This window comes from Stigmatopora nigra, chromosome 19, assembly GCF_051989575.1.
Source record: "Stigmatopora nigra isolate UIUO_SnigA chromosome 19, RoL_Snig_1.1, whole genome shotgun sequence".
Classification (NCBI taxonomy): Eukaryota; Metazoa; Chordata; class Actinopteri; order Syngnathiformes; family Syngnathidae; genus Stigmatopora; species Stigmatopora nigra.
This window is the reverse complement of record NC_135526.1, coordinates 3886518-3912746: the sequence shown is the minus strand read 5'-3', so window position 1 is coordinate 3912746 and position 26229 is coordinate 3886518. Positions and strand designations below refer to the sequence as shown.

Genomic DNA, 26229 nt, shown 5'->3' with positions numbered 1-26229 from the left:
TATGTACATGACTGATCTTTACACATTTGGGGATTATAAAAGACTTTGATTTTCTCCCACTGAATCCCTTTTGATGGAGCTCGGTTAATCTGATGTAGTAAAATAAACCACATTTAATAGACTGTGCTTAGCAAACATCAATGTATTCCCCTCCTAATAATACTGATATTGCATTAGATACTTTTTCAGATAAGAAGAGATGGAGAACCGTTCCTGCTCACACTTATAACTAAGGGGAATAGTATTGACCATTTTATATTCCGCATCAGCATAATTGTACATTGATTAAAACATGTATGTTAGTGAGTCCAACATTTGCTTTTAATTTGTCATCTCATGTCTGGTGTCCAACTGTCACGTCTATTTTACAAGTGCTGGATTTAGATAGTAAAATAAAATTGCATTCGTGACTATTGTCAATCTCGTAGCTTACGCTGGCTTAGTGTCCTTTTGAATTCAAGAAAAAGTAGATGCACGCAAGAAAGATGGATGTCAGATTATTCTTAATCTTAGTCTTATTTAGACCTCTTATACAAAATACATTTTTTTTGTTAATGAACAAAATTACTTTAACAATGCAATATTCTCAATGATAATAAGGAAATGCGACTCAATTTTTATGGGGTTGTCATTTTTAAATCATCAGGTTTTCCATTTGCAACAATGATTGAGCGGCCATGTTGCTCTTCAGCATGTGTGCCGACAGTGCAGGCGTTGTCAGGACAACCAGCAAGGATCCACAGGACCTTGGTGAGGATTCCACCTTGAGCTAGATGCTAGCAATGAGACTGAGCAGATGCTCTGCTCTTCAGCCAATCACAGGTGAGGCACAGCAAAAAGATGACATCATAGGAATATGTAGACAGGCTTTTTTGGTTGCCATGCCTGACTGCCTTGTTCCCTAACTGCCTTTCTAGGCTGAATAGATCAAATTCTTTTTAATTTGCCAAATTGAGCCAATGTAATTATATATATGTATATCTCTGGAAAAAGGCCATATCTGTTTTTATTATTATTATTTGTCTGACTATAATGCCAATGACATCTGATTTTAAAGCTTTTTCATGATACAAAGAACCACCTGGATAAAGTTAGTACATATTTCGCAGTTAAAATGAACTAATGTCTATCAATGTGTGTTTTTGGTTGTTTTGAAGCCAACTAATTTGAACCTCTGATTCATTCATTTTCTGAGCCGCTTATCCTCACAAGGGTTGCAAGAGTTGCTGGAACCTACCCCAGCTAACTTTTGGATTGGTGATAATGAATCAAAATAATGTTTTCCATCTCCTTGTGCCCACAGATTCAGGGTGTCCCCCATCTGATGCCCATAGTTCGCTGGGATCGGCTCTAGCACCCCCTGCGACCCTTGTGAGAATCAGTGGTTTAAAAAAAATGGGGTTGAGTAGTACGTGATGATTGTGTCATGTCCTACAACCTTCTCACTCAGCAGGTTTGGTCTGTCAAACAGAAAAGCAACAACGTGAAACTCTGATGGCTCCTCCTTCAGACCTGCTGCCCTCATTAATATTCAACATTTTGACCAATGAGAGAAGCAGAGTGGATGACGTCACGAGCCAGGGAACAGCGATCAGCCAGTGAAGCATCCAGCCAGCCTACCGAACAAGCCTGCTATTAGGGTCAGAAACTGGTCTGACAAGAGAATGGCAACCCTGCCGTAAACTGTCACTGGGAACGAGACGGAAGACGATGGTTGTACCACAGGTGATGGCTCTTTGGCGACACGCGGAGCGAGAGAATGTGATCAGATTTTCCAGGTAATCCCTCTCCGGGTTCGCATTATGGGGATGTTTGAGAGTGGGAGGCAGAACGACGGGCGGACGGGAGGGAGGGGAGGCTGTAGAGATGTGTCGGGGTGCTTTGTAGCCCCTTTCCCCGTCTTCCGCTCTGCATCGGGCCCAGCTAAAGATGCTTGATGCGACTGCATTCGTTCTGATGGGCTTGACGTCTTCTGATTTTTTTTCCTATAAATATATCATCTGTGTCATCAGTATCTGCGCCCCACATCATCTCCTCTGCATCTCATCAATTGCATGTAGTGCAGGCACCCCCTCGCAAATTAGTGATGGGGAGGTGTTTCTATGTAATCAATGGTGGCGTTTGTGTAGGCCCGAAGCAGCTGCAGTTGCTACATCAGAAACCGGGACTATAAAGAAGCCTTGCTATTTTAGCACCAGTCTTGCATCTGTTGGAGGGATGAGAGCTTTCTCTGCGGATGCTTCATATCCTCAGGGATGCTCTTTTGTTACCTCTGCGGTGCATCCCTGGAGACTTTCATACAAAGGATAATGTAGGAGGGGAAAATGTCTAATTTGGGGTGGCTGGTGAGGAGGGTTTAGTAATCACAAAACACATCCACGGGATGTGAGCCGTCTCCTAGCTTTGACATGGATGTATACAGTGGTTTCATGGCGGTTCCATTGACAAGCAGATATACAACATCTAGTCACCTGACTACTGTGGAAGTGGGGGCGGGGGCTGAGCCGTTATTCTTGGGGTTGTCCATCACCACGTTGGTGGAGGGTGATCGGACAGGTGGGATACGGACGTTGTCTGATTGAAAGGGAGAGGTGGATCTCTGGGGCGAGGGATTCGTCCCTGGGATCTGTTAGGCGCAAAGCTTGCTGGGAAACATGTCTTATGTCTGTCATGCCATTGGCAGATTTAAGGGAGTCAACTCGGTGATGGAAGGGAGGGTGTGATGATAGCAAGGAGAATTGGGGGATGGGTTACAGAAGGTGTTACTCCCTGCAAACACTGGTCGACTGTCAATTATAATATGATTCAGTATATGCTTCTATTTCACAATGTTGTTTTCTTGTCTTCTTTTAAGTGGTTGTAATATTATATTTTCTGTTATTGTTCCTGTGTTAGAATATGTTTCCTCCTGGTTAGAAGATAACAGGTTCCTTTTGTCCTCACACCTTCATCTGCACAGGAACGTCTCTTTGGAACGGACTGACCACTGCAACAAATTCAGTGTATTCAAATTATCTCTGTTTTCTCTGAAGGTTTCAAGCAACTCATGAAAATTTCATTGCTGAAAACTAGTAGGTAGAATGTAACATGGCCCATTCCCACAATGTTTGTACACGTAGATTCAATGTTACTGGAAAAAAAAGGTAAAACTGCACCGTGCTGTTTGTATAGTCAACAAATATAAGTACGCAGGTGAGCGTCAATAAACAAGTTATGATGCTTGAATTTTATTCATTATGAAAGCTGTAGCTGCCAAAAAAACTTGAAAGGTTTAAGCAGGTTCAGATAAACATAGTTTTACTTTGACTTTTCTTTGCATTTGGTGGGTATCTACAAATGTTTACACTTTTGGTGTGGATCCTAATTAGGAATGTTTGGGACTGTTTGCTTTTCCCTGAAAAACAAAATGAAATAAAACGCTGGACGATTTTTATGATGGCCTATTTTACCTCCCCTTTTTTTCAGGGCCTCCTTATGTTTTCCATTATGGCAAATGTAACCCAACACACGCAGCCTCTCTTACCTCGCCTTGACTAACAAAAGCAGCAGAACATCGTCTTGGCCTGCAGCCCACTTAAAGTGGACTCTCTGAAATATGATACATGCGCAAAGGAGGCCCCCATCTGTTGGAGTCCGGGTGCAACTTGCTGCTGAATAGCATTTTTATCCAGTTAACTTACCTTAGGGTCTTTCATCCCTTTTATTAATGCAGAAGTTATGTGAGTGCGTGTTTGTTTTAGGGTCTAACTGCCTCCAGCAGAGAATTGTGGTTAGGTGTGTCAAGGCTGCAATGTGTGTGTGTGTTGTGGATTAGCATGTGGGATTGGAAGCCATCTGGCCATTTTGTTCATGTTGGGGAGGGGGAGTAAATGAGAGATGGATGGAGGGACACACTCACACACTGACACATTGACACGGCTTCAGACGTAATCTCCCTACTTGATGACTGTTGCTTCTTACAATACATTTGCTTGTCTGAATGCATTAATGTGCGCTTATTCGTTTCTCTCGGGATTCGTGATACTCACTTTTTCGTTCCGATGTATCATAGTCCAATGGTAGATTTGATTTTAAGGATGTTTCAGTGAGTTGTCTCGGCAGGCAGATTCCAGAAAGTCAAGAGACGCTACACCCTTTACTGTAAAATGACTCAGAAGATGTTGAATATAAGGATGAAATGCTGCAGGGTAGGAAGAGGTTTAAGAGATTAGCAAGTTTCACTAGGTCAGGCGTTTGTGGAGGTGTTGGCTGAACTTGAATGTCTCAAGTGCAAGAGAACAGTATATTAGAATTCACAGAAGAACTGCAAACATACTCACATATGGGTTTACTCAATGTTGTAAAACTCACATTTGGCTCAGCTCTGGATTTGACTTGCAGTAAATGAGAGCTGCACACACTCTGTGTTCCAGCTGAAGTATTTAACTGCTCTTAAATCCCCCAAAACGTTTTGGTGAGCTGGTTTGATGATTCAAGCTCTGCAATGCAGGTCAAAGGGAAGATCACATACTGTTGCTTCATCTCCAATGAGTTCTGTTTATTTTCTCAGCTGTAGGGAGGTTCAGCTATTGTGTGGTTTCTGTTAAATCGCTTGTTAGCTCAAAAGGCTAGATGGCACTCATGAAATATCAAGTTTCAAAATATTTAATGTAATAATTCTTGATTGTACACTTCACCAGTTATAACTATGGGTGCACCTGCGCAATTTCATATAATTTTACGAAAACTTTGATTAGAATGACTATTGTTAATATAGGCAACATAGTTATAAATTAAAATATTTTCATATAGTGGTGTTTCTTGGGATTTTCTCAATGCAAAAACTGCCCCTGCTCAAAAAAGGTTGGGAAAAACTGACCTAGACAAAAGCTTCTCATTTCGTTTACACAGTGAGTAATTATTCGTGATGGTGTAATACTGGACTATTACATCATGAGATGTCTTTTTACAGTAAACTCAATGAAGTATCTAAAACTCCTTAATTGTGAAACAGCTGTACTCTCTGAAGTATCCACCAAGTGTGGATATTTTGCAGTTGTCTTTTCCTTGAATGCATACAGAAACACACAAATAAATCCAACACTGCCTTTAGGCGATTACTACTGTGATACAAATGTAGGTTACAAATATACAGTCTATCCCAAAGTGTAAACTTGCTAGAATTAATTAGCTCTATTTATGCTTCTGGCTTTGCTGCACAATCACACTAATTTTTTCCCCTTGTGTGTTTCATCGATGTCATTATATTGTGTCACTCTCTGTCTGTTGTTCTTCTGTGTCGCAAACCAATGACGCAACCATCACCAACGCACATTGATTCCGCATGATTGTAAGGAAGTGCCTGTCAAATAAAAATACTAATGATAGAATACTCTCCCTCGAAGGAGGAATTGCTGTTTCTTCAAAACAGATAACCTATCAGATGTCCACTTGACTGAAAGAGTATTTTTTATGCATTCTATTCCTTTACTCTCTTTACTTGATATGGCTTATAGCAGAGTTATTAGAGTTATTTTGATTACTTTCACCCTTTTCATTTGTATTTATGCTATTGAAAAGACACTATTGAAAAAGGGAATGGGTCATATGGTTGATGAGAACATTTGAATTTCAGTATTTTGATCACATGCCATGTTGAATTTGCGTTTACGTGTATGCTCTGGTTCTTGCACGTGAGAATATGATATAGCAGGACACAACTAAATATTACATGGCAGACAGTCTGGGTTCTCATTACCTCCCCGTGAGGGGGGATTTAGGGAAGTTGAAGGTTTGATGGTGAATAAATTACTCTGCAGGGTGAAGTAAACAGTTTTTTTCATTTTTTTTTGTATGTAAATGGAGCTTTATTCCTTAAATTAAACACACAGTCAGGCAATATTGCCGTCCTGGTAACTCAAACATTGACATATTCGGTTTAAATAAGGGATGAAAAAGGCTTAGCTTTTCACTGAATTAACATAACCTGTTCTGATGAACCACATTTTTTAAAATTTGAGTGGATGTAAATACAATGAAGTTGTATTTGCTTGCACATTGACGATGAAACTTGACTATTAAAATGATTATGAGGCAACACAGGAAAAGACCACTATCAGGTAAAACCAGAACAGACAGTGACATTTGGCTAGGGACTAATAATAGATCCTTGCTAACTGATTAGAGATTTTAGTGTATTGTGCTACATGCAAATGAAAGGTTGGAAGATAGACGCAATGCTTGTTACAAGTTAATCTTGGGGGGGAAAAAGAAGAATCTCCCCTTAAGCAGTTTACTAAAATAGAATTCCTCAGAATGCAATGGGCTGTCAAGGGTCAGGCTGAATGGACATTTAAGTAGAAGTGCATTTGGTCATTGAATGCATTTAACATAGCCTTTGATATTGTTGAATCATGCTCTAGTTGGCAGATTATGAATGAATATAAGCTTTTTATGACCACACAATTAAGACTTTCTCCAAGGCATAGGCAACATCAGCACCAATTGACCATACGCATTTAAAAAAATAGTCTACCATAAACAATTAAGATAATAATGACTATTTGACTGTTGTATTTCATGTTTTATTTCATGTATGTTGAATCATATTGATACATTTAAATATGTTTGACATAATCCATAGTGCTCCAATGATTCACCATTTCATTAAGCACTCTCTCGCCCTCTGTAGATGTTCATTAAATGCATGCAATCACCATAATTAATAAAGATGAAGAAGTATGTCACAAGCCTGGCCACAAAGCAGCGGGTTTACAGTCAAAGCCGCCTCCTCGATGCTCACACGTTTTTTGTGAGGCCATTACTAGGTTGCCATGGATACAAGATTAGAGTCTCTTCCCGTGTTAGCAGTTCAATTTTAGCATTAATGTTTGAAAAGCCCACTCCTCAGAGTGAGATGAATATTTCAACAGAGGGATTTGGGAAAAAACATCCCCTCTGTCTGAGTGTCTATCTTAGTTATTTCTAAAATACATTCTGATCTTTCAAATTAACAATACAGCACAATTTTTGACTATTTTTTTGTGCAAACATTTATGGCTGCGTTTTTTTAATCTCCATGTGTCATAAAGATAGATGGGATGTTTGATTGAAGATGAGTTATATTTGAGGGTCACACATGTCAGTTAAGTTCATTATGTGGTGTGGCTACAATTGATCAATTTTCCCTGTATAAATGGTGACCAAACAGTGATCCCCATTGATCGCACCGCAGTTGCAGTTGTCATTAAAGGGAAGCCGTGGCACAACGGTGTTCTCCTCAATCACTTTAAAGTTAGAAATGTTTTGATAGGTGATGTATGTAAGTATAATTGTCTGGCTTTTGAAGTTTTGTAGTTGTCATGCCGCTTTAAAGAGTAAACACGATCAGGGACCCAATCGGAAAATGTATATCTAAAAATACATTCATGATCTCAACATTTCATTAATAGCAGACCTCTCTCGCTTCTCTGTGCATCAATGAAAAAATGTCACATGGACTCTAAAGCCACTATATTATGCTATTTTGCTGTAGTCAGCCACATAGAAGATGAAGACAGTCAAACATTGAATGCTCCTTCATACTGACCTTGGAGATGACACAGCATTTGCACCAAACTTCCTGCCAGACATTTCATCAATTAGTAATTAATCAGAGCGTCAACTTATCCTCGTGTCTTTGGAATTCTGCATTTTACCAAGCTATTTTGGACAATTCATTGTGGTCTGTGCGGGCCCCACCGATTCAGGGTGCCCACGCCTCAACTGGGATTGGCTCCAGCACCTCCCACAACCCTAATGAGGATAAAGCAGTTCAGAAAATGAGATTAGATGACCTGTCAGTTAACAAATAATGGCCAGAACAGAACATTATTTTTGTCATTTCAACATTGACTGAACTTCACCTGAATAAGAATTCAGATGATTCTCATTGTCAATATTAATGACTGAATAGTCAAATATTCTTTAATATAAATATAACCTTTACAATAATATTTAATATAAAGCAGCTCAACAACTATATATGACAATATTCCAATTCAAACTTTCAAAACTGGGGCAGGTTACATTTCTTTATAAAAAAAAAAAAGGGATGCTATAGTATGGACATAAACAACAAACCAAATCAACAAAATTGAGTCTCATTGTCATTGTAGCAGGGTTTGTAAACATATGTTTGGTGCATTTATTTTGGCAGGATGAAAACAGGACCCAAAATCCATTTCATCTATTCCAAAAGGGCAGCCATTTCAAATAGTTTTAGGTCACTCACTGCAAAGGCACTTGTGCGATGTGCAGGACTGTGTAAGAGCTCAGGGGTAGCTATTGTTTGTCAATGTAGGTCTCTATGAAGGGGGCGACATGACTGGCCTGCTTTTCTGGGACATTCGTGCTGCACATCACATGATGGGCTTGGCCTCGGGGTGAGGCAGGGAAGGAAGGAGTCTGACATGTTAGTGGGATGAGTAGAAGACAAATACACTAGTGTTGAACGTCTTAAGATAGCACACGTTGTCAGATGGTAGATACTGTACCGTATTTTCCGGACTATAAATTGCAGTTCTGTTGTTGTTTGGCTGGGTTTGCGACCGGTGTGAAATGATTCACTGATTATTATATCATTTAACATGTTATTTTTACACTTAACTGTTGATAATTTCAACATCGGCGATGGGTAGGCTTATCCCTTCACAGGTCGGCATAGTGAACCCGAAGAATCGCCTATAACTCATATAAACAATTGAAAAGAGCTTAGCAAAAAGTTCTAGCTACTTTCTTTGAAATCTTTTTTTCAATAATGTACTACATATGATTTTAGCCTTTATTTTAGTTTTTTGATTATTTTTTTCATTTTAAATGACTTTCAAGATGTCTTATGTGTTCTTTCAAATAAAATTCACCCAAAAATGCAATTTATACTGCAGAATGACTTATATATATGTATGTTTTTTTTTCTCCCTTTCCATATTTTTTGCCTTGTGCAATGTATAGTCCAAAAAATAAGGCATTTCAGCTAACTTTTGCGGGTGCACCCAGCCAAAGTTAACCAATTCCTGTTGAAATACTGAAATAGGCCAAAGCTGAGTCCACTTTGCTGTTATATGCTTCTGCATGTAGGCTGATCTGTCAGTTGTGACAGTCACATTTCCACAATTTTGCTGCCCGAGAAAGCAGCTGACCACAAAGGGAACTGTGTACTGTACCACTACTCTGGACCTTTGACACCATTATATATCATTCACAGGAATCGGGAAGTGCTGTGGATTTGTTTCCAAAGTATTTTATTCTTCTCCTTGCATGATAGCGTACAATTTGTTGTTGATCATTCATATCTTCTCCTTCCTAGGACATTGTGAGTGCTGCTAAAGATGTCTGATAGTGTCGATATTGAAGAGAAACCACCTGCCCCTCCCTTGAGAATGAACAGTAGTTCCAGAGACTCATCTGTGAATCCCGCCTCTAAACCGCTTCCAATGGCTCCTGAAGAGAAAATTAAGAAAGTGCGTCTGCGCTCCATCTTCCAAGGAGGAGATAAGAGTGAGTTTTCTTGGGCCCGTGTCGTCGTCGTCATCGTCGTCTACACCGCTTTATTTGTTTTTTTTTCTGCACAAGTTTAATGCGTTGTATTTGAAAGCATTACGAATGGGCTCCTGTTTGTGATTTTGCACAGCAAACAAGAAGAAGGAAAAGGAGCGTCCTGAGATATCACTTCCTTCTGACTTTGAACACACTATCCACGTTGGCTTTGATGCAGTGACAGGAGAATTTACTGTGAGTGGCAATTTGACCCGATAAAACAGAAACTCATCACCCATTTGACAGCGGTCATTATGAGACGTCAAACTTTCATCAACAAGTTCATTTAAATGAGAAAATATCTCTAGCTTTTTGAAAATTATTTCGTTAACTCTGGGAACATTGCTTTCTAAATCGAATTATCAATATGAACTTAACCCTAACCCTAATCCCTGCTTCCTTTTCAGGGCATCCCGGAGCAATGGGCACGCCTCCTCCAGACCTCCAACATCACCAAACTGGAGCAGAAGAAGAACCCACAAGCTGTGTTGGATGTCCTCAAATTCTATGACTCCAAAGAGACTGTCAATAACCAGAAGTACATGAGCTTCACTTCAGGAGGTACAAAGCTCCAAAATGATTTGTAGATTTCAAAAAATAATTATGGAATGTAGGCTTATATTCTATATTTTGAATGAAAACATCATTTTGTGTTTCAGACAAGTCAGCCCACGGTTACATAGCAGCAAACACTCTGGTGAGTTGTTGGTTATTATTCATTTTATTTGAAGAATAGTTATGAACAGTACTTTGGAATGGCAGAATTTAGATAGCCTCCTGACCTTCTCTGAAAGTTGTTTTTCAGACGGGATGAGATTTTATATTATTTTTAGATCGTACAGCAATTACAGTCAAAGCGTTAGAAGAGGAAAAAGTATGTTTTACCCTATTTTATTTTAATGAGAAGGTAAGTTTGAACTCTTTTAGAGTATCTGACTCACTTCTTTCATGGGCAAAATTTATACATTCCGCTCTTGATACGTTCCCAGTATTATATCCAAAACTTTGCAATCACTCCCATCAATTTTGCACTAAAAACTGATCCTGCTGTGAGAGCAACTGCTGCTCACAGTTTATTTTTCCCATCTACTTAACTAGATTATGAAATCCAAACAATAGTTGAGCTTCAGTGAAGGCTCAACTGCATCAAGGAGGACTCCCACTAGGCTGACCTCATTCTGAGCGGACCAGAGTAATCTACGCTTTTAATGCCTTTCGCTGCACACACGCTCACCCGGGTGAAGAAGCGCAATCCGTGTCTGGCGAATGGGAGGGGGGGGGATTGGTTGCTCCAGGCCAAATGCTCTGGGATCATACAAGGGTTCCTGCCTGGGTAGTGCCAGCGAAGGGCCAGCCTAGGCGACAGGAAGCCGAAGCGCTTGCGTGTGGGAGCGTATTTGAAAGCGTCACAGACTCTTGGCTTGGTTTTTCGCCCTGCAGACGGCACGCTGCCCTGAACTTGTGACATAGATGGAGCTTGCGTCTAGAACAGGGGTCTCAAACCCATTCCGCAATGTGCCGCAATGGGTCCTCGCCTTTGTTTCACCCGATCCAGTGTCGACAGTTTAACCAATGAGGGGTCTTTTAAAATAAGTCCACAAGTTAGTGGAGAGCCATATGCACCCAGTTTTATGAACCTGACTTGCGCGAGTCGCGACCACCCTTGCCCTCCCCCTCCCCACTTCAACAATATCTGGGCTTGTTTTAAGTAAATCCTCCCATTTTCAACCTTCATATTCAGAACCGACTGCTGTCATCTGGGCCTCCTGTCAGCCTTAGAACCTGCAGCGCATTATTTGACAAGGTAACTCCTCCATATTATTACTGCACATCTCTGCATTGGCTTCCAAGTCCAATCATTTTTATCTAAATTTGAGCCAGCGGCGTTTATAAAGTAGTTCAGTAGAGATTATTTCCTTTGTTTGCGAGGCATCATTGCTCTCTGTGATGAGATTCTGACTATAACCGACCAAAACAATTTCCTAAATTGTCGTCGGTGTGCAAGGCTGGAGCGCATGTCATGCAGGGTTGGGAATACTTTGAAACTGCATGTGCTATAGCTCATGTTTTTTTCCAACCTGATTGAGAAATCTCCCTTATAACCTCACCACCATTGACGTCATAACCGCATGGCTTTTTCCAAAATAAAGAGTGGGAAATAACACATTTGACAACTTACAGGCATCCAGACTCTTGTTTGTGCACTCCAACATTCGACCCAATCCTTCTTGGAGTGGTTCTGAACGAAGGACCGGCTCTTTCCTTTTTGTTTAATCACCGATGCTAAGCTCTGCTGCTTGGTTTATGCATGTGGAGAGTGGAAATGGATGTTTCCATTCCATAAGAGGAAAGTAAGCCAAGGATCACTGCCCTGTGGGGGTGGGAAACAAATATTTAAGATTAGACTGGTTATAATAAATCCAGACAAAATTTAGTCTTACCACTCAGTGGAAGGTCTCATGCTTAAGAGGATGTTTTCGGGTCATTGCAATTTACTGCATTGTTGCAGTATGTTTGATCCACTTATCATAGTCAAATACTGCACTGTGCCACTCATAAAAAGTGCTTTCTCATTGTTGGTTCTTGGCACACAGAACTTAACCCCCTTAGCGCTCTTAAAAGGGCACCTTTCTCCTTAACGCTCACTTGAATGCTAACACTCTTGCCCTATTTGCACATTTGTTGCTGGCAATTGTGCTGTATCATGTTTATTAATATGGAACATCTCTTATTTTCAGGATTTAGGTTCATATAAAGTGATTTCTAACCAACACATCTTTCGCTTTTACCGTTTTGGAACAAAGTGTGGCATTATACATGTTTTTCCATCCAGCAGGGTGCCAAAACATCCACATCGGAACCCCCGATCGCTCCACCTGTGTCAGAAGAGGAAGACGAAGAGGAGGAGGATGAGGAGGACGACGAGGAAGAAGAGGAGGACGACGATGATGACGAAATGCCACCGGTCATCGCGCCTCGACCCGAGCATACCAAATCTGTGCGTTTTTGTTGATTGATTGTGTGTGGAACAGTTTTAAGAGCTCCATCTTTTCACGTTCACTCACAGATCTACACGCGCTCAGTCATGGACCCGCCTAAGCCTCCGACTCCCATTAAAGAGGTTGTAACGCCACCAGTGTCCCAGGTCCAGCCCGACAACACATCGAGCACAATGTATCGACACACTGACCGCCAGAGGAAAAAGTCTAAAATGACAGATGAAGAGATCTTGGAGAGACTCAGTATGTATCTATATCAGCATCTTGATCAATCACTCAAAATACTTTACCTTGATTTCTTTCGAGGGCAACCAATGCGACTGTCTAATAATAGATGCCTTTCCACGTGAATAATTGCATTCATTCACTTAGCAAGCTTGCCAGATCAAGTTGTTCTACTTAAATGTTTTGGAAGCAAAGCATCTCTGCCATGCATTGATACTATTTTTTTTTAAACGTTTGTGCACCCACATACATAAAGAAAGCCAAGACACGCACAATCATTATGTATGTTTTGTCTCTGACTCAGGGAGCATCGTCAGTGTGGGGGATCCCAAAAAGAAGTACACACGCTTTGAGAAAATAGGACAAGGGTAAGTATGTGTGTGTGTGTGTGTGTGTGTGTGTGTGTGTGTGTGTGTGTGTGTGTGTGTGTGTGTGTGTGTGTCAGTGGAAACTTGGAGCCCCGTGTCAGTTTAAAAATAAAGTTATTAAATTGGAATTTACATTACACTCCCCACATGGTATCGACTTACCCGTGTTCATGTGTATTGGGTTCAATCTAAAGTGACATAATCAGTCATTTTTATTCAGGACTCTAGAATTTTTTTGTCCAGTCTTGATTACTGTCATGTACTGTCTGAATAATAATAAGCATGCATCTTATTGATTTGTATTTTTCATCTCCAGCGCTTCTGGCACAGTGTATACCGCCATCGACATAGCAACCGGCCAAGAAGTAAGTGAAGATTCAGTTCTAATTATTCCCCTCTTTAATTCATTGTCCTGAATGAAATAATGGTGTTTTCCCTGCTCTCAGGTGGCCATCAAGCAGATGAACCTACAGCAGCAACCCAAGAAGGAGCTAATTATCAATGAGATCTTGGTGATGAGGGAAAACAAAAATTCCAATATAGTCAATTACCTGGACAGGTCAGTTTATTCTACTTAGAGCCTTTATTTTAGACTTCATTAGAATAGTTGGCAAGTATATAATGAGGTAGCAACAGAATTGATTCCCTGGGTTGTAGTTTTTCCTCATTGTTTTTATGGTGATCAACCTTAGTTATGAACTGGACTTGTGGACTAAACTCCGTTTAGAGAATTTACGTAACAATGTGTGTTTTTAAAAATTTTTTAATTTTTTTTTTATAGTTACTTGGTAGGAGATGAGCTCTGGGTAGTGATGGAGTACTTAGCCGGTGGCTCTTTGACCGATGTCGTGACTGAGACCTGCATGGATGAAGGCCAGATTGCAGCAGTATGCAGAGAGGTGAGAAACACATCTGAAGACTCAGCTGCAACACCCATACCCAACAGGACACAACCTTTATAATGAGAGAAAAAAAAGGGAAACAAATTTAAAGAAACAGCCCCATTTCTAGTATACGTTAGGTTACACTGGAAAGAATGCAATGTTAGGCATAAAAAAAAATTGCAATTTTTAGATGTAAACGCTTCTTTGTGATGTTATTATTATTATGGCACAATGTTATTGATAATTTCTAATGTATAGTAAATGTATTCTGTTCTAGTGTCTACAAGCACTGGATTTCCTACACTCTAACCAAGTGATCCACAGAGACATAAAAAGTGACAACATCCTTTTAGGAATGGATGGATCCGTCAAGCTCAGTACGTTACAGTGTTTTTTTTTTTTTTTAAACTAGTCATTTGCCAAAGAAAAAGGCCAATAATTCTTTTCAGTGATTGTGTTTTCTTTGGTCTCCCTCTACAGCCGATTTTGGGTTTTGCGCCCAAATAACCCCAGAGCAAAACAAGCGCAGCACCATGGTGGGAACACCTTACTGGATGGCACCAGAGGTGGTGACCCGCAAGGCTTACGGGCCAAAAGTGGACATCTGGTCTCTGGGAATTATGGCCATTGAAATGGTGGAAGGAGAACCTCCATATCTGAATGAGAATCCTCTCAGGGTAAGAAAGCAATTGACTTCCGATGGCAAGGAGATGAAATATTCATATTTTTGCGTCTGGTTCTTCTCTTTTGACAGGCCTTGTATCTGATAGCTACTAACGGGACGCCCGAGCTCCAGAACCCAGAAAGACTGTCGTCCATTTTCAGAGACTTCCTCAATCGTTGCCTCGAGATGGATGTGGACCGCAGAGGTTCTGCTAAGGAGCTGCTTCAGGTAAATGCCAGCGAGAAAACTCATATACAGTAGATAGGAGAGAAGGACACAGAAACCTTGTCTTTTTAGTGTAGGGTTGACACTATAGAAGATAGAGAGATGATTTGGATTCATTTATCAAACAGGATTAAAGCCAATAGTACACTTCGAATGATGTTGATGCGTTTTCTCAGTATGTAAGTGGTAATACGCTGTGTGTTTATGCAACAAGCCTGAATTTTTTTAGAGCAATTATGGTTTATTGTTCATTATCAATGGCGGCCAATGAGTTAAAAGTAACCGTATTGAATGTATGTACTCACCAAAACATCAGCACGAAATTGTCTGCTCTCCTCTATTCTAAATAATACATTAATGCAAACATGTATGTTTACGATGGGTGTTTTTTTTCCCCTTTGTGTCCAGCATTCGTTCCTCAAACTGGCCAAGCCTCTGTCCAGCCTGACGCCTCTGATTGTAGCTGCCAAGGAAGCCATAAAGAACAGTAGCCGCTAGGGTGCACCCTCTGCACCCATCCAAGGCCAGAGCCCTGCCTTTTAGGGGTGCATTTATGAAGGTGCAACGGATCTTATGACTCTGGGCAGAGCTCTGTGACTCTCTTCTCAATCGCCTTCACCCGAACACTGACGTCCTCAGCCCTCCCATACTTAAAGCGCGATATGGTGGCCTTGCTGCGCCTGGGCACCATGCTGCTAAAAAGACCCTTTTGTTTACGACTTTAGCACTGTACATGAAGAGCAGTCCATTACTAGTGTGTGTGTGTGCGTATGTGCACATCTCTTTAATTTCGGTGGGTGGAACAACTACTTCTAAACCAAAAAAAAAAAAGAGGAATGGCTTTTGGTAGAGTTTCCTCTTCAAATCTGTGACATCAGCGTGGAGAATAGTTCACACCTCAAGCCTATTGTGACCTGTCCGAGAGTCATTTTTAGACCCTAACTGTACTCGTGTGACTGGAGAAGAGTGGTGTTTCTTTGTTTTTTTTTTTTTTAACGTGCAGGTAGAAGGGGAAAGCCATGCTTAAATTATAATGTGACCAAAGTTTGATTTGAATTTTCTTGATTGATCTTGCTCCACTTTTGTTAAGTCTTACTCTTATTTAATCAACTTTTTCGCCCTAATCTTATGCCATCTCAAATCAAATAAGCAAAAATAAGGTACGGATGCGTTAAACCTGAATCAAACATGAGCGTTTGTACTTATATTAATATTTATTGCAAAGCTCTTTTTCGCCACAAATTTGCATGTACATTGCAAATTCTATTTCTCATTTAATATTTATCATATTTCCTTGATAACTGTAAAACATCTTTTAACAGTTGTTCATGTATCTTTCAATTATAGGATTTTTATTCAATATTTCTAGTCAATGTAGTGTACATAGATTTAGTACCACTTCAAATGAATACAAAAATACTACTGGACTGGAAAACCATTTTCAAATGTAATTTTACATTGTACAGAATGGGTCCCAAAAAAGTCTGCAATTAATGAAAACCGCATCAATTTTACCGTGCATCTAAATGCCAACAATCCCCACCTGATGCAGGATCATTGTAGAATATTCATGATTCATCATTTTATTTAAATACCAACAATCTGGCTATTGCTACATTATACCTCAGATCAATTCTGATGTCCCTCAATGTGTGTCAAATTAACATTACTATATTACTTTCTCAACATAAACACAAATATATATATATAAACTACTGGTTTGTATTGATCAACAACAGTATGTGCTATCTTTATTGCGTGGTCCTCAGAGGGAAATACAAGGGCAAGGCCCTCTTACCTTACTGCATTGCTTTGAGTGTGCGCAGGCTACCTCAATCTTCACCAGTCCAATCCTTTCACCGTGACCCAGGGTGCTAGGTAGCCTCTCACCCACATTTTTTTTAATCTCATCTGTATAGCAACGGTCCACAAGATGGAGTATAGTATGAAACAAATCGTGCATGTAAAACAACCATCGAAACACTGTGTCTCATTCAAATAAGTGTAGATTGTTGAGATGAGTGGATATAAAAGGTCCACACACCCCTGCCAAAATGCTGCGTTTTTCTGACGCAGAAATCCACACACCAAGTGGAATCATAACAAACTTTTTTCTACAAATAATGGGTAACTCACTATTCCATTGATGAGAAATATTGACGTGATATAAATGTGTTTTTCATTTTTTTTCTTCTTCTCCCATGACAAGCTGGTTTTTGAGCAGGGGTGTGTAGTTATCAGCTGTCTGTACAGTATGTATGTATGTAAATATTTCAGAGGGGACCACCTTCTATACTCACGCAAACTACATTCTTTTTTTTAATTTATGTAACTTAAAATGTGATATTTTAGGTTGCTCTATATGTATTGGTCAGTGTCTTGCACTCTGCAAAAAAAAGGAACAAAAGAACAGGTGCATCCTCTGCGCTCTGGGGGCCATTTTAGTGCCGATTGGACAACGAACTGAGTGTGTATGGATGTGGTGGGTGTGGCTTGCCCGTGTAGACGTAAAGCCCATGTACAGGTGTGGACTGTGAGCACAAAAGGAGGATTTTTGTGGTTGCCCTTGTTCATTCCTATCTTCTGAATGTGTCAAATCCGTACACGTGGTGTGAAAATTCCTCTATTAATGTGTATCAACAGAATGGAACAAAGACAAAAAATGCTACTTTTTAAATTATTATCATTATTACTATTCTTATTATTATTGTCAAGCTTTGTAAAACTGCTGATCCATCTGGCGTTGCTTAGCAGGTTACGTCCTGCCCTTGAGAAAGGACAAAAAGCGCGATGGGGGAAAACAAGGTTTTGGATAAACTATTTTTCATTGTGGTTGAAGCAATGGACTTTTTGAACTTTGAATTGTGCATGGCTGTGTCTTGAGTGTAAAAAAAATAATAATAATAATATCGCAGTTTGGGAACTGGACTGAAATAAAATGAAACTGAGTTGCTGAGTATATGGTGAGGTGCATTCAGGGTACACTGCTTGATTGTTGTAAAATGTAGCGTTTAGTATTCGTGCAATGGACATTTCATTGGAGCTGTATAAACAAAAATCATACTCAGTGGTTATAACATAGTCACATATTATTGGAGTTTCAATACGTCATATTTGTAACTTTTTCTGATATTTTGACCTTGGGTAAACAACTAAAATATCAGAAAGGCTGACAATGGGGTACCATCTCGTAAACGTATTAAACAACTTTAAAAAAATGAGTGGAGTAAAAGTGGGAATGACTAATAAAATGAGCGCATTAATATTAGCATTGTAAATTATCACAGGTAGAAACAATATTTAGACGTTGTACACATGTTCATTACAAAATGTTACTCATCAAAAAATAAGAAGGTCAACATTCTTATGGTCCGATTTTTGCTTGTCAAATAGGCAAATTATAGAAAAGGATGACCTGAATGTAGAATAGTCCATTTCCGAATTACACATGCGCCGTGCAAGCCTCACATGGCGATAAGCTGTGTGGAAGTAACAATTCTCAGGCTGATGCTGCCGGGCATCTCGTCGGCCATGTTGCGGCCTTGTTTCCTCAGCTGAAGCATCTGAGGATCGGTGGTGTCTTTGGGATAACCAGAGAGTACCACTTGGCCCATGAACTGGTCCTGCACCGGGTTACTGTTCCAAATCTGACGTCCAGAGACAAAAATAATTTTACTTTGAGTGTACTTAACTCATTACCTGCCCAGGTATATGTATATCCAATTCATTTGGACTGCAGGGGTCCAAATAGACTGGTCGTATAGTGGTCAAAGGTCAAGGGGTTCGAATTTATATATGTATATACTATATATCTATTTATTCTTTCTCTAAATTCTCTCCAAATGGATTCTGCAATTATCGCCATTAACGGCAGCTAAAAAGGTTAAAAGCAAACCTCGTACCTGCACTGTAAGTGGCTTTCTCGGTTTCTTTCTGTAGAAAACGCCGCTCGTTTCAAACTCTGGTGCTAAAGTGTCCTTCTGGATTGGCGATTTTACTGAGTGGCCTTCACTGCTTATGATGACATATGGGTCTGCACCTGGATAGAAACAAGATAAAGATGAAGTTCATGGGCAAATCACACTGAAATGCAGTTTTCAATATATCTTGGAAATGTATATTCAAACCAAGTAAGTGACTTACCCCCTGCACTGTCCTGGTTTTGTAGCCCCTCAGCAGCATGGATGTAAATGTGAGTCACGACCTGTGGGTACCCTAGGAAGGAACTCCAGCATCTCACCTGTGGCTTATCCTCACTCAGCTCTCTGAATGTACAGGTAATTGGTACAGGAGTTTCACTATGTGTTTTTGTTTGAACAATGGCAAACATACCATCCAAAACAAACAGCATAGAAATACAATATTGGACATTACAGTCACACACATATGCAAAAGAAATGAGTGCTGCCACCAAAAAGCTACACATTAAATTTTGGTCCTTCAAATAGTCTTAGAATTAGAGTGACGCTATGGTGGTTTGTTTTGAAAGTATTGTATTTAGTTTTATTGATTTGTGAGGGATACACTTCCCTCTAGTGGCAACTGTAAATATGGTATAACATGTCTTCAAATGCCAATGTCTCTGAGATACTACAATGTAAAAAAAAAAAAGTGTTTTGTTTCTAGATGACCAATCAGAACATGTGCGGTGAGACTGACATTACCTGCAGCTCGAGTCCAAGTCAGTGAAGAGTCGTACCATATAGTCGCCAAGAATGTAAGGCTTGAAGGTGGTGGGGATAAGGACATAGCGACCTTGCTGCAGCGTGCACCTCAAGAAAACAGTGCGGGCATTGATGTAGGTCGACGTCTCCACGCACTTCTGGGTCAGTATGTCATGCAGCCTGTATTTTCTGTTAAGTTCTACCTGAGGTGGAACAATAGTAGAAAATGTGAGGATTTTTAATAGGTGAAAGTTAGTTCTTTCTTTTGCAAACGTATAGTAAAAATTTGAACACCTCTAAGTTGACAATTTGTAACATTTTGTTTCTTTGGAATTAGAGGAAAAAGATATCATTTTGACTGGAAAAATAAGTCTTCTGAACAAGATATGAACAAGCAAGGTTAACAAGATGTTTCCAGTTGGCCAATGTGCAGACAATTGGCTCTTGAAATGACATTTTGCTTGTGGTGCTGACCTCTAATACCGTGCGGAACCTTTATGAGTGTCGGCAATCAGCACGATAAGAGCGTCTAATGTGTGTGTGACCGGAGCCAGATGCCAAGCCAATTGCATTACAGAAAAGGTTTTGGCTCAAATGCGTGTGTGAAAGCTTAATCTGAGAAAATGTCATTTGCACCAGAACATAAACCTTTAGTGAAAATGCACTTGTTTTGACCATTGCAAAATAAAATGGTGTCTGGGGCGTATCGTTCTGTTGCTTCAGCTTGAAAGCATTAACAAGTTATTGGAGTCTTTGATATGATTAGGGACTTGTTAAAATGATGGTATCTGATAAAGTTAATAGGTGTGATTAAAACCACATGTTTAATCGTTGGCTAAAGCTGAAATATGAAAGGGTAAGCTTTCTTTCCTCCAAGAATAAATTGTTTTTTAATGTATTTTGGGCTGTGTCCACTCATTCCAGACAATGTACCCAATAGGCAGTGTAAAAAATAGTCTGTTACTTCCCTTGACTCCATTTCTTTCTTTTAAAATTATGGGCCACAATTTAATCCCTCTGTTACCCTCTTTACAGGTTTTTATCTTCAATGAGCCCTCAATGCAAAGCATTAAAAAAAAAGTACCTTGAAGATACTGAAGCCGATTGTCAGATTTTCTCCTTGACCAAATTTCCTGTGGATCTTCATATCTCTTTGCTGTAAAGAGACGAGAACCTCATCGGACTCCTTTGTGACATCGAAAACGTACTGGAAAAGAGACGAGGGGGGGAAAAAAATCAGCATACTGTACAGAGAGAAAGATATTTCATTTAGTTGATCTTTGATACTTGTGGGTTCTGCAGGAAGGTGGGTTTATGGTTAGCACAACCGCCACAGCGATTTAAGAGGGGCTCGGCTTGCTTGGTCCAACTCCCAAAGTGGACCACTTCATGCCAGGTTTTATGGATGCTGATCATGGACGTATTGATTAGACGGCACACGTCGGCATCAGTAAAGTGCTTGCACCAATCGGTGAATGACATCCTGAGGAAGGTCAAGACCAAATGATTACAAGAGGAAATTGTCATTAATCTTACCGACTGCCATACCAGAATTCTCCATCGTCCTCCACTGTGATGCCAAGATTGCCCCTTTCGGTGTCACCGACCTTTGACCATTCTTCCGAGCTGACAGAAAAAGGATAATAGGAATCAATAGATTGAAAGAATTAGAACGTTTCATCTTTTTAAATAGTGAAAATAGTGGCGTAGAATATTTTTTTTTGTAACCTGTCACTCCAAGATCCGTTCCATTCAGTCTTGCCCCAAGGATTCCTCATGCGGATCATTGGAATGGTTTCATTTTTGAAGTAGGCTATCAGTCCGTGACCCATACGGACCCTGTTGACTGCTGTCACAGAGTAGGCGTGTCCTTTCACCAGTCCATTGGCCAGTTTCAGCTCGATCTCATGAGGTTCTGCCTGATAGAAAGAAGCCACTTGCTTTTTAGAGAATCTTTTTTCAAAGGAGTCGAATCGGAAAACACGACACACACCTTGATGGAGCAACTTATGATTCCACCACGGTCGTAGACCTTGAGTAGATCCGCAAAGAGTTTGTCGAGCTTCTCCTGGTCCTTATAGTAAGCCTCGGCTTCCAGGTTAATGGCCTCTGCCACCGCTCCACTAAAGTCCACCACAGCATCTCCAGTGTTGCCCCCCTCTAATGATTCATAGCAGCCAGAGAGCCTGAATACATAGAGCAAGATTATGTTTTGCATCTTTTAATTTCATTATCAGTGACATTTTATCACTGAAACATCTGCTAACTTCTATAAAGCAGAATTTATTGAGTGCAAAATCTGATTTAAACTGTATTTTGCTCCTTAAAAAAATAAATATATATTTAACAAGGAAAGTGACCAGAGGATGTGGCTCACTGAAGTATACTCCACATGGAATTCAGTAAATTAATCCCTGTGGGACTTTCAAATACTGTACATAATAAGTTACCAAGTGGTGAACTGACTTGGCATAAGCTTTCTCCAGCAGAGCACTCCAATATTCATTGTTGTCTTTGGAGTGACAGTAAATGAGCTCTCCATTAATCGTCGGAAGCCGGTCGTCCACAACCACATCCACCCACTCTCCAAATATCCAAAACTGAAAGTGAAAGATTCCGGCGTAGTCCTCTGGACGTTTGGAGTCCCACTCCTGCTCCTTCCAGTCCGGAATTACCTGCATGCAATGAGGATCAAGCGGTTCAGAAAATGAATGAATGAAGGATGAAAGGAGCCACTCGCAAAGAAAAAAAGAGCCGCAGATATGAAACTTCAATCACTGAAAACGCCCTCAGGTGAATTCTTTCAGTCAGTTTTTCCACATACATTGCATGTCAACACACACAATTCAGAAACTCACCTTCTTCCAGAGGTTTGGCTTCAGAGCCAAACACGAGCAGGCAGCTACAAACCAGCAGTTACCCACAGAGCCCTGGTTCAAATCATGGGCACTGACGCCTTCCACAAAGAGATGAGGGTCATTGCTGATCTCCTATAAAGCAAGAGTAGTAGAAAAAGTCTCTTAAACATATAACACGAGGATGTTTGACAATAAGGAGGAGTTCCTATTTAGCAACCAAGCACAATGTCACACTGCTCCTAGAGATTGTGTATTTTCTCTGGCTGCCTTATGAATTATTCTTCCTAAGTGTCAAAAACATGATTTCTTGCTATTCCTTTTTTTTCTGTGAGTGGGAGTCATAAACAGCAGGTTCAAACTCATACCTTACTGGTTACATATACAAAACATTTCACAAGAAAAACTCCTTAATACCAAAACGATCTGGAATCTTATTATACATAAATCTGGATTGTTCCTTTTGGGACAACCCGAATTTTCCCCAAGAACAAATGGTGCCACTCACCCCAGGACGTTTCCATTGCACTCTACCAGGTGGTGGTCTCCGAAAATAAAGGGAGGCATCTATGCAAGGGAACTCGGGATCCTCAAACAATTTTTTACTCTTGAGACAATCCTTCTTCAGCACAGAGTAGTGCTGGTTCTTGTATTGGGTTGCAGAGGAAAACATGGTCCACAAGGAGAAGAGTCACAGCTGTACAAAGGCATGAAACACTTTAAAATTAACAACTATTCCATTTCTCCCTTTTTGGTTGGGGTTGTTTGTCTTTTTTTTTTTTTTTTATTCTCACAGGAGAACTTAAAATGAAATTTGTAGAGTATAGTTATGGGAGAATTGTATAAATTGCCTAAGATTATTTGTCTTTACAAACTAGAACAAAACCTAAATTTAACAGATGACACCATCCAGATACAAACATTTTGGGGGTTTCACCCTGTCAAAATGATCACACAGCCCTCTTAAATTTCTCCAGGAAACGGGCACAAAATATCTACTATTTTTTTTAAAAAATATGTCATATATTTGATTCTGACAAGCATGTTTGCAGTTTATGTCAACAATTCTTAAGAGCAAAAGCAAATAGGGTCAACATACCTCTCAAAAAGTTCCGAACACCTTCCTGCTATACAATGAGGAAACTCCTGAAGGGTTTTTTACCTGCCTGCTACATTTGCCCTCCCACAAGCAAGCCATTGCCGCATTGTTGGAGCCACACCCTGCCGTTTTTTTTTTTCAACGCTTTCCTTTTACAAGGAAGCGTCTCTTGACATTGCATTCTCTATTTTAACTCCATGATTTCTCAATATTAGGCTTGTTTGGTGAGAGGGCTGACAAACTACCGTATGCGGTGAGTGTTTGTGTGCGTGTGTTATCTACTTGAAAGTTCCAGGCTCATGTGATCATGCAGTGTATTTTTGTCAGGTGTTTTTAGATGACCATTTCTATGGTAGTTTGTAAAATTATGATTCAATTTTTTATATTTAAATATTTACATTTCATCACATTTTTTGCAGGTGCACAAGACGAATATAATACTTTTTTTAAGAATATAGAATATATCTACACTTTTTAGTCACAGAAATGCATTAATTCAACAATTTCTGTTATTATAGTGGGAGGCCTAATTCAACTGTATGAGGACAATATATTTTAATTTCTGAATCAAAACACATTGCTGCCATTGTAACATTAGTTAAGATCATAAAATCTTAAAGGGAGCCTGAAGTGTTCACAATGTCCACAAACCTTGCCTCAATAATGTGTTGTTTATTTAAATCCAAATGTATCAATAAAACAAATGTATCATCAGATTTGTAACATTGTATATACACTAACTTTTACTAAAATTCTTATCTCAACAGGAAAAACATCTGAGAAGATAATCCAACTATCACACATAATTCCTGTCCTATACAATCCTATTTTAAAAATGGAAAGTTTAGATCAAACCCATGGAGAGCAAAAACTAGTCCTAAAAAGTAGCCTGTGTATGTACTATTTTATCAAATCATAATCTGGATTAGATTTAGTAGAAGCAAAGACTCACCTTGCTGTGGAAAAACCACTCACACTCCAAATCCCCTTAAGTGACAGTAGTACATCCTACATTTGTGTTAAAAAGTCTGTTTCCATAAAACACCACAGGGGGATGGGTCCAAAATCAGATTGGGAGGTGAAGCGAAAACACTTCTTAGGCCGTGAGTAGAAAACTGGTCTGACCAGAGGGTTTCTGAAGCCGGATCATTCACCCAAAGGCCACTGTAAAGAAAGAAAAAAAAGAGCAGACGGGACACTGAAATTGAACACGTCAGAGTTCCCTCGTAGGAGAAACAAGCCGAAACCTGTTGTTTGATTCGCATTGCACCCGAAAACCATCAGCACTTTGTTTGGAAGCGGCTAGAAAAAGGTCAGAGGTCAGTCGTATTTAAAAGTCTGACAATTACTAGGACTAAACAGGGCATTCAGTGCTCACAGTAGGTGACGTGTAGTAGAAAAGACAAACTGGCATGCACTGTGTTGTCTGGATTTTACGTCAGGAAGGAGCACAAGAAGCTCTTTGACTCCAGGGGGAAAAAAAAAATCTTTCAGATAATCTTCCACCGTGAAGGAAAGAGTGGCAAGTGGAGAAGAATGTTCCAAAAGAGCCAAGAGAAATACCATCAATCTGTGCTGGAGATGAATGGAGTGGCACAAGGAGAAGCCAGAAAATTAAATATAAATCTTATGGATCAGGACTGGACTGTGAGCTGAGAAAGCGATAGATGGGGAAATTTCAAATGGAATTCAAGTTCACAAGAAAAATGCCCTTGAGAGCTATTTGACACATTTACATAAATGCTCCTTTGAGATTTCTTTACAATAGTTCTATTCATTCAGAAATTGTTAAGTCGGAATTACTGAAGGCAAGACAAGTTCAATTCTTCATAAAGTGTCAACATTTTGGCGATATATGAATTCAAATGTTTATCAGTCGGTGTCTACTTAAATGACAAATGATTCTTAGACCTGAGAAAATTAAGCATCATTTTTTTTTGTATACAGTTGATCCATTTTTAAAAAAAAATCTAGCAGTAGAGGAAAATTCTCTCACACATTTACAACTATAAAATCATGTTTTTGCAAATGAGAACCAAAACAATGTTCTAATATGGATGACAAGTGACAGGTCCCAAATTGTTCAATAGCAAAAGTATTTTCACACACCGATAAGGGGTAGAATTATGCATCTGGTATTTACCATCTTTCCCAAAAGGACAAAAGGGACAACTAAAAAAAAAAAAAAAAAAAGCCTTTTGTTTATGATTGATACAGGCTGGGTCAAATATCTGCCTCGCAATGTCACGTACAGTTTTAACAGTATTGTTAAAAACAATTTGTCTCCATTTATTGAAGCAGAAAACATGGGTGACTTTTGTCTTTAAACATGCAATCAAATTTAGTTTGGATTATAGACTTCAAATTTACAAATGACAGTTTGGCTTACATTCTGATTGTTTTTGAGAAAAGGACAGCGCCAGAGAACAGAATTTTCCATCTTCTGTTTCCATTAATTGATTTTGGGCACTGTGACAATTTAAAAGTCTGTTTAGATGAACTCAAATGTTTATCTTCACATTTCACTTCCTCCATTAGGATGACCCAAGAATGAGAACAGAACATCATAGTACTTAAATTGCCAACTCTTGGGCGGATTGTGGATCTGCTGATCCACTATCCGCCCAAGAGCCGGGAACCTTTTTGACGAAGAGAGCCATAACAAACTCATATTTTCAAACATTATTCCTT

At 39.7% G+C, this 26229-nt stretch overlaps 3 protein-coding genes across 10 annotated transcripts in view; 2 read left to right on the top strand and 1 right to left on the bottom strand.

Moving 5' to 3' along the window:
* Positions 1-26229, top strand: part of LOC144212607 (transmembrane protein 47-like) — a 111119-nt gene that overhangs the window by 62795 nt on the left and 22095 nt on the right. The window lies entirely within an intron of this gene.
* Positions 1576-17879, top strand: LOC144212159 (serine/threonine-protein kinase PAK 3). 7 transcript variants are annotated; one of them, XM_077739787.1, is made up of 16 exons: positions 1576-1778; positions 9326-9516; positions 9650-9750; positions 9963-10116; positions 10215-10252; positions 11297-11359; positions 12392-12553; positions 12623-12797; positions 13084-13147; positions 13464-13512; positions 13594-13706; positions 13929-14046; positions 14309-14408; positions 14512-14708; positions 14786-14923; positions 15329-17879. In XM_077739787.1, the coding sequence occupies exons 2-16, from the start codon at positions 9348-9350 to the stop codon at positions 15416-15418; spliced, it is 1731 nt and encodes a 576-aa protein (XP_077595913.1). In that variant the 5' UTR covers positions 1576-1778; positions 9326-9347; the 3' UTR covers positions 15419-17879. The 7 variants fall into 7 exon arrangements, with proteins under 7 accessions (XP_077595913.1, XP_077595911.1, XP_077595912.1 ...); XM_077739785.1 differs by having other exon boundaries at positions 13078-13147; XM_077739786.1 differs by having other exon boundaries at positions 12389-12553.
* Positions 17909-24690, bottom strand: LOC144212158 (calpain-5-like). 2 transcript variants are annotated; one of them, XM_077739783.1, is made up of 13 exons: positions 24491-24690; positions 22948-23136; positions 22443-22574; positions 22051-22259; positions 21578-21770; positions 21313-21503; positions 21133-21210; positions 20872-21067; positions 20669-20791; positions 19585-19787; positions 19064-19185; positions 18823-18959; positions 17909-18567 (listed from the first exon to the last, which is right to left on the bottom strand). In XM_077739783.1, exons 2-13 carry the CDS (start codon positions 23110-23112, stop codon positions 18385-18387), a joined length of 1932 nt encoding a protein of 643 aa, XP_077595909.1. In that variant the 5' UTR covers positions 23113-23136; positions 24491-24690; the 3' UTR covers positions 17909-18384. The 2 variants fall into 2 exon arrangements, with proteins under 2 accessions (XP_077595909.1, XP_077595908.1); XM_077739782.1 differs by lacking the exon at positions 24491-24690 and adding an exon at positions 23539-23698.